The sequence below is a fragment of the Temnothorax americanus genome, unplaced genomic scaffold (genome assembly GCF_048541705.1).
Source record: "Temnothorax americanus isolate GAGA-0224 unplaced genomic scaffold, ASM4854170v1 Scaffold98, whole genome shotgun sequence".
Classification (NCBI taxonomy): domain Eukaryota; kingdom Metazoa; phylum Arthropoda; class Insecta; order Hymenoptera; family Formicidae; genus Temnothorax; species Temnothorax americanus.
Genome location: NW_027509821.1, coordinates 199415 through 213139, shown reverse-complemented (window position 1 = coordinate 213139; position 13725 = coordinate 199415). Strand labels below are relative to the sequence as shown.

The window sequence follows — 13725 nt, the reverse complement described above, 5'->3', positions numbered from 1 at the left end:
AATTCTTCGATCGAATTCAGTCGATCGGATTGCTCCAACAACTTTTGCTCCATATTCTCGTTTCCTTCGATCCAAAGATTCCTTCCAAAGACTGCTCACTCGCTTGCTTGCTTGAGAATACTATAATTTTAATACTATTTTCTATCGTTTTATACTTTTCTTCTATCGCTTTTTCTCTTTTCTTAATCATTTCTTCCTCTTCTACTTCTACATCACAGAGAGGTGACATCCCTTAGACCCTTAGGTTTCAATAAGCAAATAAGCTATTTGCTTATTAGTAAAAAATTTCGTCCGAATGGTAACATAAACCATGTCCCGACACATAGCTCGTCAAAGGACGAGACAATTGTAGGTCATAAATTATAGAAGTCTGTCATCGGCGCTCAATTCTATAATATTTGTATGTTTCTTTCATGAATAATTATTGGCTGGATGTACCTCCACAGAAAAAAAACAAAGAATTTGTCCGTCCTTATTTTTTACCATCATTTTGAGAGATACCTCCGCCACCAATAATAGTATATCTACACATCTGGTGAAGCAAATCTCAAAATCTCAGGTACTTGCACTCATGCGTTCGTGCGTAAAAGAGTTTGACTGTTTCTATCTTTACTCCCTCCCTCCCCACCTAAGCAGCTACGGGGACGGATGTTCCTGACACGTAGCTCGTCAAAGGGCTAGACAATTGTAGGTCATAAATTATAGCTGCCTGTCATCGGCATGCCATTCTATACCATTTGCATAAGAAACTCTTCGATACAAAATTTCTTTGGACGCAGACATACTCAGCTATGTATGTAATAATATAATATATGTAATATGTATGCATGTATGTATGCATGTATGTATGTATGTATGTATGTATGTATGTATGTATGTATGTATGTATGTATGTATGTATGTATGTATAATACTAATGGATGGAATATATTAATCACACATTTTTGTATTTTATATTTCAAATATTAATTTATTATATAATTTTTACAAAAGTTTTTCATTTATTATTTCCCTAAACATTTTGTCTCTAAAGTACGGCATATCGTCCTGCGTGAACGTTATCTCCCTGTTTGCACAGACGTACTCGGCGAACATGCAAGAGTATACACCAAAATCGCTGTCGTTCGTCTGTTGCGGAATGTTCTTAGCGGAATAAAATCAATCACTCATATCATAAGGTTGTTTCTTTTTGTCAAGACTCTTATCTTGTAAATATAGTTTTAGCGCAGCCAAACATTTCGGATTATCGCTGCCCATACTGTCGTAATAAACAATCGTTTTATCGCGGAAATCTACTATTGACATACACCAGTAAACGTTCAGATGTATAGGGATAATAATAAGATCCTGTGCAAATATGTCCACCTTCCTGGTCTATCGCTTCAGAGACGAATGACCGCTCGACAGAATAATCCGGGAGTCAGGGGATTAGATATTGAAGTTCACGGCGCAAAGCTGGAATTTTTTTAAATCGATTCTTATGATATCCCGTAACAAGCGTGTAAAGTCTTTAGAATCAATTCGGCCCGCTTCGCCTTTTTTTATTGCAAAATATATTTAAAAAACGCGTTTCTGTATAGTTTTCTTTAAATAACTCCTTCTGTGTTGGTCGAACGACAAAACTTGAAGAGAGAAAAATTGTTCGGAAGGAAATTTCCTATAAGAATAAGCTTTAAAAAAATTAAAAAAATTTTTTTAATTGCAAAATTGCAAAAAATACGCGAAAAAAGGGCCATTTTTACAGGTTCCCGAAAACTGGGTTAAAAATTATCATATTTAAACGGACATTCACTCAATGATACCTTTCAGTATGCTGAACAAGTGTGCACAAGGCTCGCCTCCAATTTTTATATGGCTGCCTATTAACAAATTATTTATGCAAATCGGACGCTTGGCTCTCACGTCTGAACGGGTGAACTTATTTTGATGCACTTTATCGGAAATGAAAGGTAACGATGTCTACTTTATGAATTTAAAATAAAAACATTTTTTTTCTATAATTTGACTATTATTTTAAACAATTTAAATTTCGCATATTAAATATCTAAGTGGTTCTAAGTTTGAGTCGGTATCGGTATTATAAGTATCATCGTCAATCATGTCAACGTGCAATACAGCATCACATTCGTCTTCTGCTTGAGAAAATAATTGCCCCTCGGTATGTGCAAGATCTAGGTTAATTTCACAATCTTTATCTAACATTTCTTCATCATCGGACAAACACAAAGTTTTCTGTTCTATATTAGAACAATTTTTACCTTCGCAATTTTTGCACAAAAATGTACAAAATATTCCGACTTTCTTACAAGTACAGTTTCCACTGCAGCCTTTCGTACATTTACATGACATCATTCGTGATAATTCATCGGGAAGCATGTTAGCTGTTGTCGTTATTGGCAAAAGTTTTTAGTACGTTTCCAGCCCCAGTCTTCAGGATTTTTTGAAGTATCTTGATGCCACTGTCGCAGTTGATAATACACTCGGAATGAATAATGAATGCAAAGCTGTGGCTGCTTCAGTGGGAAGTAATACAGCTAAGTTAAACGTTTTTCGTAAAGAAGATTTCGTAAAACAAATAAATCTATATGTGTGTAAAGATATGTTATCAGGCTTACTTCCGTATAAAGCTTTCACAAAATGGATAGCAGCTTTTGTCAGTTCATCAGGTTTCGGATTTTCTTCATTAAAATTACTAACTGCTTTTTGTAAGCTTACATTACTGTGTAAAATCTTTACAAATTTACTTTTTCCTTGATTATAAAAACATAATGTGGTATCACATCCGCTAAAGGCGTGCAAGAAACCAACTAAATGTTTTATTTCTTTGTGTTTGAAACTGCTGCTTGTGTAAAATTTCTGTTCTGTTTTACCTTTGCTTGGCTTAAACAAATAAATATTTGTTTTATTTGGAGCTAATTGCGTTAAAATTACTAATAAATCGATATCTTCTCCAACAATTACAACAGATTCATAACTCTGTGAAAAATCAATTGCAGTTTGTACAATTAAGGCGTCAGCATCTTCATAAGCTTTTTTAACTAAAATTGACGCATTTTCAAGATGTTGCTGTAAATAAGTAATAAATCTTTTTTTATTTTTTTTGTTATTTAAAAATTTTGTTTGAGAAATTGATGGCATTGTTTCATCAAACAAAATGTCAGGAGCAATATTTTTTTTCGATCTGCGCAGTCTCTCAGCATTTTTTGTTTCTCGCACTAGCTTCTTCAGGGTATCCATCAAAAGCTACTATACAATTAGATCCATAATATTTTGTTAAATATTCAACATATTGTTCACAAATTTCGCCGTATGTTTCTCCCGCATTCCACACAAATGTAATAGAAATCCACCATCTACAATGTACACAGGATTTTCAAATTGAGGTATTTCTCGTACAAGTATAAAATATTCAAAGAACTTAGATTTTTGAATTTTCCTCATTCCATTTTCATCGAAGAGTGTGATCGGGTATGGCGCCAATTCATATTTGAAACATTCTTGTAATTCTTCGTTTGTTCTTTTTAAAATACAAATTCTTTGAAATAGAAGTGCTGGATCTATTGATATAGTGTTTTCATTATTTTTCGTTACATGTATAGTTCCCAGAGTTACCACTTTACTCTTACGATCGAATTTAACGTCTTGTATATTCTTATTAATCATCTTATTCATTGAAGCACATCCAATTTCAAGAGCTTTATGGCAATTAGTTTTTTCATCGCCTATAAAACCTGTGCTTATGCACATAATTTCGGAGCATTGTGGAAATGGATCATGAGCGATAAACCAAGTATAAAATTTTTCACAATCTTTATTATCTCGACTCATTCGAGCATCACCTGCATCAGTGTGCTGGCCACTATAACTGTGAAAGGATATTTTACAATAATCGAGAACACACTGATTAACATCCAGTAAGGTTGGCATAGAAAGATTCCACTTAGCTAATACGCTATTAGAAACACCTCTCCCACGAGTAAGTCCACCTGCGCTATGCATAGTTTTCATCAGTGTTTGTTCGATCGTTATATCAGTCCAAATACCACATCGAAATTTGTTAGATCTTCTAATCGTGAAGTAGCTGTTTGAGACAAATTTTGTGAATTCTGATTTATCCATTACACATTGCAGATTAAGCATATCTTGTACATAAAGATGGGCAGACTTTGCGTACAAAAAATGACCGCTCGCATGAAAATACGGAAGCATTTTTTGAATTACATTAAGATGTAGCTGCCAATTTCCAGTCCTCTCAGCCTCAATGAATTGTTTAGCTAAAGTTACCATATTAAAATATTGTGCCCATAATTGGGCAATCGGGCCATTGTCAGCTAACTTTTTTAAACAATTATCAAATTTACTGCAAATACTTTTAAAATTTGCTTCTTCAAATTTCTTCAAAGTTTCTTGATTACCAATATTTTGTAAAGTCTCTTCTAAATAATTTTATTCTTCTTCAGCAAACATTACTTTTGATAAAATGATTTTTGCCAAAGCGAGATGAGCCAGTTCATGCGCTCTTATGGCTCTGGCATACTCATGTCCATCCAGCATTCTATTAATAGAGTTGGAAGCAAAAGCTTCACAGAAGAGATTTTTTCGGCCACTATTTTCCATAATAAATCCAATGGATCCTAGGTATGATATTAATAAGTGGAATCCTCCAAGTCTCAAAATAATACTTCGTAACTCAGAATTTTCAGGAGAGCAAGCTATAATGTCTCGAGCTTTCCAGTATAACGGCTGATCAAACGTTACAAAGCAGTTTTGTTGGCCTAATGACTGGCTTCTACGAAGTGACTCATGGAGCACTGTATAGATTGTGTCGTAGTTGCTTGGTGGAGCATTTACGAATAGAAGAAAGATAACTCGCGATTTTTCACTTGGTAAGTGATTAGTGACTTTTTCCAAAAAATTATTCCAACCAGGTATGTTAACGGCATCAGCATTTTTTGCATAGATCTATAACAAATCTGCAGGTAAAATTTTTTAGAAAAAATAGAATTTTGTTCTGTTAAGTTTACTAATTTTATTCCTCCAAGTCCGACTACACGTTCTCTGTGGAAAGGCTTAAAACTTATAGCACCAAATTTACCGACAAACTCAGTCGAAGGCATTGTTTTTAATCTCGGAATCGGTGACTCTGATGAAATCAAATGAGAAGGGGTTACACACTGAATACCTCCCATGGCGTGAAAAGTTTTGAGACCATCAAGAGTATTAACATTATGATCGGCGTTATCAAACACAAACAGTGAATAACATTTTGACAGATCAGGCTCCGTGTTATGCATAATAGAAGAAATTTGGAACAATGTGGATTCTTCATACGAAGCACACCATCCTAAGGCAGATAAGAGGCGTAACACGTCTTTTGAGCCGGTTTTTTGATGAATCAACGACGCGACGCCTATTTGAACTGCAGATAAAAATGACCGTGGCCTCACTGCTGCAATTATTGCATGTGCTATTGTAGTTGCTTTTACACGTCATTTATCTGTATTACCTTCCTTATTTTTTAGAATTATTCGCTCTAGTAATGACTTTAAAGTAGGCGGTATGTCATTCTCTGTAATCATTAATTATGTAAAAGTCAATTATCTCGGCTTCTATTGGTCGTATCGGGACGTTTTTTTTTTTTTTTGAAATTCATAATTTTTTAAGCGCAAACCAGTGGTGCTATTTGCATTACTGTACGCCAATAAATGACGCCGATATTTAATATGCGAAATTTAAATTGTTTAAAATAATAGTCAAATTTTAGAAAAAAAATGTTTTTATTTTAAATTCATAAAGTAGACATCGTTACCTTTCATTTCCGATAAAGTGCATCCGCACAAAATTACCTTTTTTAAAAAAAGGTAAAAAAAGGCGCCAAGTACACGTATAGTAGTGTATATGTTGTTACCTAAAAAAAAAAGAAAGTAGTAGTATTATACCTCAAAAAAACCTAAGTAACAAGTGGTAGATCTTTATATCTCAAAAAATCTCGAAAAAATCTAAGCAGTAGTATCTTTATTTCCGAAAAATTATAACCCAAGTGATACACGTCACAAAATTATGTTACCTTATCAAAAAAAAGAGTCGCGCTCAAGTGATCTATTACAATTACAAAAAAGAAATGATATCTCATTAAATTAGAGCGCCAATTACAGAGAGAACATGTATATTGCCTCAAAAAATAATTGTTGCACTACTTTGAAAAATCTTTACATTGTGTCAGTTAGAAAAGAATGTATGATAACAATTTTATAAGATTAAAAAATTTTATTTAAATTTAACAAGGGAATACAAGATATTTAAATACAAAGTTCACATGTGTATTTTTTAATGGTCACAAAGAATTACAGAGGTAACAGTACAAAATACAAATAATTTATTAAAATATTTAATACAACGAGGGAATACAATTTGTATTTAAATATAAAGTTTATATATGTATTTTTCAATAGAATAAAAAATTTAATCACAAAGAATTACAAAGGTAACAGTACAAAATAAAAATATATTATTAAAATATTTAATTTTTCTTGTAAAAAAACTTGGCGCTGTTAGACCTCGAAATTTTAAATTTTTTTTACCTTTTTTTAAAAAAAGTAATTTTGTACGGATATCACGCCTTTTTGTAGTATTACGCATTTTATAAACAGTATGTACAGGGTAAAGCTATTTGGAGGTATAATACTACCACTTTGTTTTTTCGAGGTAACAACATAACAGGGTAATAACATAATACATATACACTACTATGCGTGTACTTGGCGCTCTTTTTTACCTTTTTTTAAAAAAGGTAATTTTGTACGGATATCACGCCTTTTTGTAGTGTTACGCATCTTAATCTTATAAACAATATATCTTATAATCTTATAAACAGTATATAATACAAGGTATGAAGCTAAATGTGTTACGGGCTATTATTTCTAAAGAAAACAACAATTTAATATTTTGCTTAGTTTTTTTTAAATAATAATCTGTAAAGCTTTTAGTTGTACACCTTGTATATATTTTTCAATTTCAACATAAAACATAATCGCAATAAAGCATGATTAATGTTAATAAGTTGTTAACTGTAAAATTCTTTATTTATTTTTATTTGCGTGTCTTACTGAATGTTGTTCGCAACTGTATATGTACCGATATTTTCAGGTATCAATATTTTTGATAATTATTTTTACGTCAGACATAATTTTAATTTATCCAATTTTTATTATGTCTAAACATAATTTTAATTTAGCGATTTTTATTATGTCATGATATAATTCTAATTCTGCTGCTAGGGAAATTTTAAGTCGATTCTTATGAATCAAGCTTGAATTCAATGTCTAGGTGTCCCAGGTTGCCGATGACGAGGTCCACATAGTGCGCTTCGTAGTTTTCGGTGTCTACATGTATTAATACCTTGAATTCGATATCTACGTGTCCTACATTGGGTGCGTTCAGCCGATACTCCGCTAGCCTAGCAATCGTGAGCAGTCGCTCGTTTTCGCTCGTTTCCTCTCTTTTGACCTAATGGATTAAAAGGAGAGGAAACGAGCGAAAACAAGCGACTGCTCACGATTGCTTGGCTAGCGGAGTATCGGCTAAACGCACCCATTCAGATTTAAAGTTATTAATACACCTAGACACAAAAAAACTATAAAGCGCACTATGTGGACCTCGTCATCGGCAACCTGGAACACGTAGACATTGAATTCAAGGTATTATTACACCTAGACACCAAAAACTACGGAGCGCGCTATCTGGACCTCGTCATCAGCAACCTGGGACACCTAGACATAAATTTCAAGGTATTAATACACGTAAACACCGAAAACTACGAAGCGCACTATGTGGACCTCGTCATCGGCAACCTGAGACACCTAAACATCGAATTCAAGGTATTAATACACGTAGACACCAAAAACTACGGGGCTCACTATCTAGACATCGTCATCGGCAACCTGGAACACTTAGACATCGCATTCAACGTATTATTACACCTGGACACCGAAAACTACGAAGCGCACTATGTGGACCTTGTCATCGGCAACCTGGGACACCTAGACATCGAATTCAACGTACGATTACACCTGGACACCGAAAATTATGAAGCGCACTATCTGGATCCCGTCATCGGCAATCTGGGATACGTGGACATCGAATTCAAGATATTAATACACGTAGACACCGAAAACTACGGAGCGCACTATGTGGACTTTGTCATCGGCAACCTGGGACACGTAGACATCAAATTCAACGTATTATTACACCTGGACACCGAAAACTATGAAGCGCACTATGTGGACTTCGTCATCGGCAACCTGGGACACTAGACATCGAATTCAACGTACGATTACACATGGACACCGAAAACTATGAAGCGCACTATCTGGATCCCGTCATCGGCAACCTGGGACACGTGGACATCGAATTCAAGGTATTAATACACGTAGACACCGAAAACTACGGAGCGCACTATGAGGACCTCGTCATCGGCAACCTGGGACACGTAGACATCGAATTCAACGTGTTATTACACCTGGACACCGAAAACTATGAAGCGCACTATCTGGACCTCGTCATCGGCAACCTGGGATACCTAGACATCGAATTCAAGCTTGATTCATAAGAATCGACTTAAAAATTCCCTAGCGGCATTTTCTGCCAAGCGTAGAGAATCTTCTTTTCCGTAGACTCAATATATATTATATCAAGCTTGATTCATAAGAATTGACTTAAAAATTCCCTAGCGGCACTTTCTGCCAAGCGTAAAGAACCTTCTTTTCTGTTGACTCAAAATATATATTATTACCTAATTTACCTAAATAGAAATCTTCTTCCTGACCGATAAGTTTATCGACCTAATTTCGAAATACGCGCGCGATATCGAAACTGGCGATACCTGCGCCGCCAGTGTCGAAAAAGTGAAAGTGACGTTTCTGATTATGACGTCATCATAACATCGGCGTTTGGAGGAGGAGGAGGAGGAAGTATTTTAATAAAAAATTTTCACATTTGGACTTTGCGTTGCAATATCTCCGCTCGTAGGGCACGTAGCAGAATATTATGAGAGAACCCCCCCACCCCTAATTGGACCCCAAGCTATCGATCAAGCCTACTTAGAACTTGATCCGTCCACTCGTTATCGAGATCTCAACATCTCGGGTACTCGCATCCCGTCGCGTCGCGTAAAAGAGTCACGGTCGGTCTCGCTCCGCGTGTACTTGGCGCGAGACACTACCGTGTCTCTTGATCAAAATAAGTTCACCCGTTCAGACGTGAGAGCCCAGCGTCCGATTTGCATAAATAATTTGTTAATAAGCAGCCATATAAAAATTGGAGGCGAGCCTTGTGCACACTTGTTCAGCATACTGAAAAGTATCATTGAGTAAATGTCCGCTTAAATATGATACATTTTAACCGAGTTTTCGGGAACCTGTAAAAATGGCCCTTTTTTCGCGTATTTTTTGCAATTTTGCAATTAAAAAAATTTTTTAAATTTTTTTTAAGGCTTATTTTTATAGAAAATTTTCTTCCGAACAATTTTTCTCTCTTTAAGTTTTGTCGTTTGACCAACACAGAAGGAGTTATTTAAAGAAAACTATACAGAAACGCGTTTTTAAATATATTTTGCAATAAAAAAAGGCGAAGCGGGCCGAGTTGATTTTACAGACTTTACACGCTTGTGTTACGGGATATCATAAGAATCGATTAAAAAAAATTCCAGCTTTGCGCCGTGAACTTCAATATTCTCTTTTTTTAATAGCCCTGACTCCCGGATTAGAAGTTTCGGATAAAAGAACGTGTTTATCGCGTGTACTTTCGGATACTTGTTTGAAGATGTGCTTCTGGCGATCAGCAGATTCATATAGGAATTAATCACTTCGTCGTTCAGCCAATTTGAGTCAGCCAGCGTGTAGAGGTCCTTCCGCGTGAGCCTCAGGCCAAAACCTTCCACTGCCTCCATATTGTGGAAACCCTTGACACAAAATTATGATGTCACAAAATTATGTTGCAAAATTATATCACATCACACTCCATTATTTTTAATATTAATTTGTATATTTACCTTGATATTCCACGCATTTAATTCTTTCCACGCATTTAAATCTTCCCACGCATTGAATTGTTCCCACGCACTTAATTCTTCTATCGAATTCAGTCGATCGGATTGCGCCATATTTTCAAGTTGCTCGTTTTCTTGTTTGAGCATACTATGATTTTTATCCTCTTCTTCATCGTTTTTTTCTATCACTTTTTCTTTTTTCTTTATCATTTCTTCTTCTACTTCTACGTCATAGAGACGTGACATCCTTTAGACCCTTTGGATCTCAATTGTAAGTTATTTGCTTATCTCAAACTTTTCAGAGAATGTGACAATTATGGCATGCCGTTTTACTTTTTAATAGCATAAATAAAATTATACTCAATATAAAAGTTTCAAAAAATAATTGTCTTCAGAAAAATTGCGATTCTTAATAATGAATTAAAATTATGTCTAGACATAATAAAAATTGACGAATTAAAATTATGTCTAGACATAATTTTAATTCATCTAATTTTTATTATGTCTACACATAATTAAAATTGAGAATTAAAATTATGTTATGACATAATTTTAATGCACCGAATGAAAATGATGTTTAAACACATATTTCTTTTAAATTTTGAATTAAAATTATGTCTAGACATAATAAAAATTGGATGAATTAAAATTATGTCTAGACATAATAAAAATTGGATGAATTAAAATTACGTCTGACATAAAAATAAATCCGCATTTTTATTATGTGTACACATAATTTTAATTCATACAATTTTTATTGTGTCTACACATAATTTTAATTCAGCCAATTTTTATTATAATTCCGCATTTTTATTATGTGTACACATAATTTTAATTCATACAATTTTTATTATGTGTACACATAATTTTAATTCATACAATTTTTATTATGTCTAGACATAATAAAAATTGGCTGAATTAAAATTATGTGTACACATAATTTTAATTCATTTTTATTATGTCAAGACATATAATTTTAATTCATTTTTATTATGTCAAGACATAATAAAAATGAATTAAAATTATGTGTAGACATAATAAAAAAGCGGAATTATTTTTATGTCAGACATAATTTTAATTCATCCAATTTTTATTATGTGTACACATAATTTTAATTCATTTTTATTATGTCTTGACATAGTAAAAATGAATTAAAATTATATGTCTTGACATAATAAAAATGAATTAAAATTATGTGTACACATAATTTTAATTCAGCCAATTTTTATTATGTCTAGACATAATTTTAATTCTGCCGCTAGGGAATTTTTAAGTCCATTCTTATGAATCAAGCTTGAATTCGATGTCTAGGTATCCCAGGTTGCCGATGACGAGGTCCAGATAGTGCGCTTCATAATTTTCGGTATCCAGGTGTTATCGTACGTTGAATTCGATGTCTACGTGTCCCAGGTTGCCGATGACGAGGTCCAGATAGCGCGCTCCGTAGTTTTCGGTGTCTAGGTGTATTAATACCTTGAATTCGATGTCCACGTGTCCCAGGTTGCCGATGACGAGGTCCAGATAGCGCGCTCCGTAGTTTTCGGTGTCTAGGTGTATTGATACCTTGAATTCGATGTCCACGTGTCCCAGGTTGCCGATGACGAGGTCCAGATAGCGCGCTCTGTAGTTTTCGGTGTCTACGTGTATTAATACCTTGAATTCGATGTCCACGTGTCCCAGGTTGTCGATGACGAGGTCCAGATAGCGCGCTCCGTAGTTTTCGGTGTCTAGGTGTAATAATACGTTGAATTCGATGTCTACGTGTCCCAGGTTGCCGATGACGGGATCCAGATAATGCGCTTCATAGTTTTCGGTGTCCAGGTATAATCGTACGTTGAAGGCGATGTCTAGGTGTCCCAGGTTGCAGATGACAAGGTCCACATAGTGCGCTCCGTAGTTTTCGGTGTCTACGTGTATTAATACCTTGAATTCGATGTTCACGTGTCCCAGGTTGCCGATGACGGGATCCAGATAGTGCGCTTCATAGTTTTCGGTGTCCAGGTGTAATCGTACGTTGAATGCGATGTCTAGATGTCCCAGGTTGCCGATGACAAGGTCCACATAGTGCGCTCCGTAGTTTTCGGTGTCTACGTGTATTAATACCTTGAATTCGATGTTCACGTGTCCCAAGTTGCCGATGACGGGATCCAGATAGTGCGCTTCATAGTTTTCGGTGTCCAGGTGTAAACGTACGTTGAATTCGATGTCTAGGTGTCCCAGGTTGCCGATGACGAGGTCCACATAGTGCGCTCCGTAGTTTTCGGTGTCTACGTGTATTAATACTTTGAATTCGATGTCCACGTGTCCCAGGTTGCCGATGACGAATTCCACATAGTGCGCTTCGTAGTTTTCGGTGTCCAGGTGTAATAATACGTTGAATGCGATGTCTAGGTGTCCCAGGTTGCCGATGACAAGGTCCACATAGTGCGCTTCATAGTTTTTGGTGTCTAGGTGTATTAATAACTTTAAATCTGAATGGGTGCATTCAGCCGATACTCCGCTAGCTTAGCGATCGTGAGCAGTTGCTCGTTTTTGCTCGTTTCTTCTCTCTTTAATCCAGTTAGTCAAAAAAGAGGAAACGAGCGAAAACGAGCGACTGCTCACGATTGCTAGGCTAGCAAAGTATCGGCTGAACGCACCCAATGTAGGACACGTAGATATCGAATTCGAGGTATTAATACATGTAGACACCGAAAACTACGAAGCGCACTATGTGGACTTCGTCATCGGCAACTTGGAACACGTGGCCATCAAATTCAAGGTATCAATACACCTAGACACCGAAAACTACGGAGCGCGCTATCTGGACCTCGTCATCGACAACCTGGGACACGTGGACATCGAATTCAAGGTATTAATACACGTAGACACCGAAAACTACAGAGCGCGCTATCTGGACCTCGTCATCGGCAACCTGGGACACGTGGACATCGAATTCAAGGTATTAATACACCTAGACACCGAAAACTACGGAGCGCGCTATCTGGACCTCGTCATCGGCAACCTGGGACACGTTGACATCGAATTCAACGTACGATAACACCTGGATACCGAAAACTATGAAGCGCACTATCTGGACCTCGTCATCGGCAACCTGGGATACCTAGACATCGAATTCAAGCTTGATTCATAAGAATGGACTTAAAAATTCCCTAGCGGCAGAATTAAAATTATGTCTAGACATAATAAAAATTGGCTGAATTAAAATTATGTGTACACATAATTTTAATTCATTTTTATTATGTCAAGACATAATTTTAATTCATTTTTATTATGTCAAGACATAATAAAAATGATTTAAAATTATGTGTACACATAATAAAAATTGGATGAATTAAAATTATGTCTGACATAAAAATAATTCCGCATTTTTATTATGTGTACACATAATTTTAATTCATTTTTATTATGTCTTGACATAATAAAAATTGGCTGAATTAAAATTATGTGTACACAAAATTTTAATTCATTTTTATTATGTCAAGACATAATTTTAATTCATTTTTATTATGTCAAGACATAATAAAAATGAATTAAAATTATGTGTACACATAATAAAAGTTGGATGAATTAAAATTATGTCTGACATAAAAATAATTCCGCATTTTTATTATGTGTACACATAATTTTAATTCAGCCAATTTTTATTATGTCTAGACATAATAAAAATTAGATGAATT

General features: G+C 35.1%; 2 protein-coding genes across 6 annotated transcripts in view; both read right to left on the bottom strand.

Annotated features, from left to right (window-relative positions):
- Positions 1-13725, bottom strand: part of LOC143908517 (uncharacterized) — a 252120-nt gene that overhangs the window by 227535 nt on the left and 10860 nt on the right. The window lies entirely within an intron of this gene.
- LOC143908545 (sentrin-specific protease-like) lies at positions 9653-10321 on the bottom strand. Its single transcript, XM_077426238.1, has 2 exons — positions 10049-10321; positions 9653-9958 (listed from the first exon to the last, which is right to left on the bottom strand). The coding sequence occupies exons 1-2, from the start codon at positions 10289-10291 to the stop codon at positions 9668-9670; spliced, it is 534 nt and encodes a 177-aa protein (XP_077282364.1). The 5' UTR covers positions 10292-10321; the 3' UTR covers positions 9653-9667.

Bases quoted from the DNA above. Each gene is read 5' to 3' on its own strand.
- LOC143908545 (XM_077426238.1), bottom strand. From the start codon at position 10,291: ATGTCACGTCTCTATGACGTAGAAGTAGAAGAAGAAATGATAAAGAAA. The intron at 9,959-10,048 runs GTAAATATACAA...TTTTGTGTCAAG, and splicing joins TAAATGCGTGGAATATCAAG to GGTTTCCACAATATGGAGGC.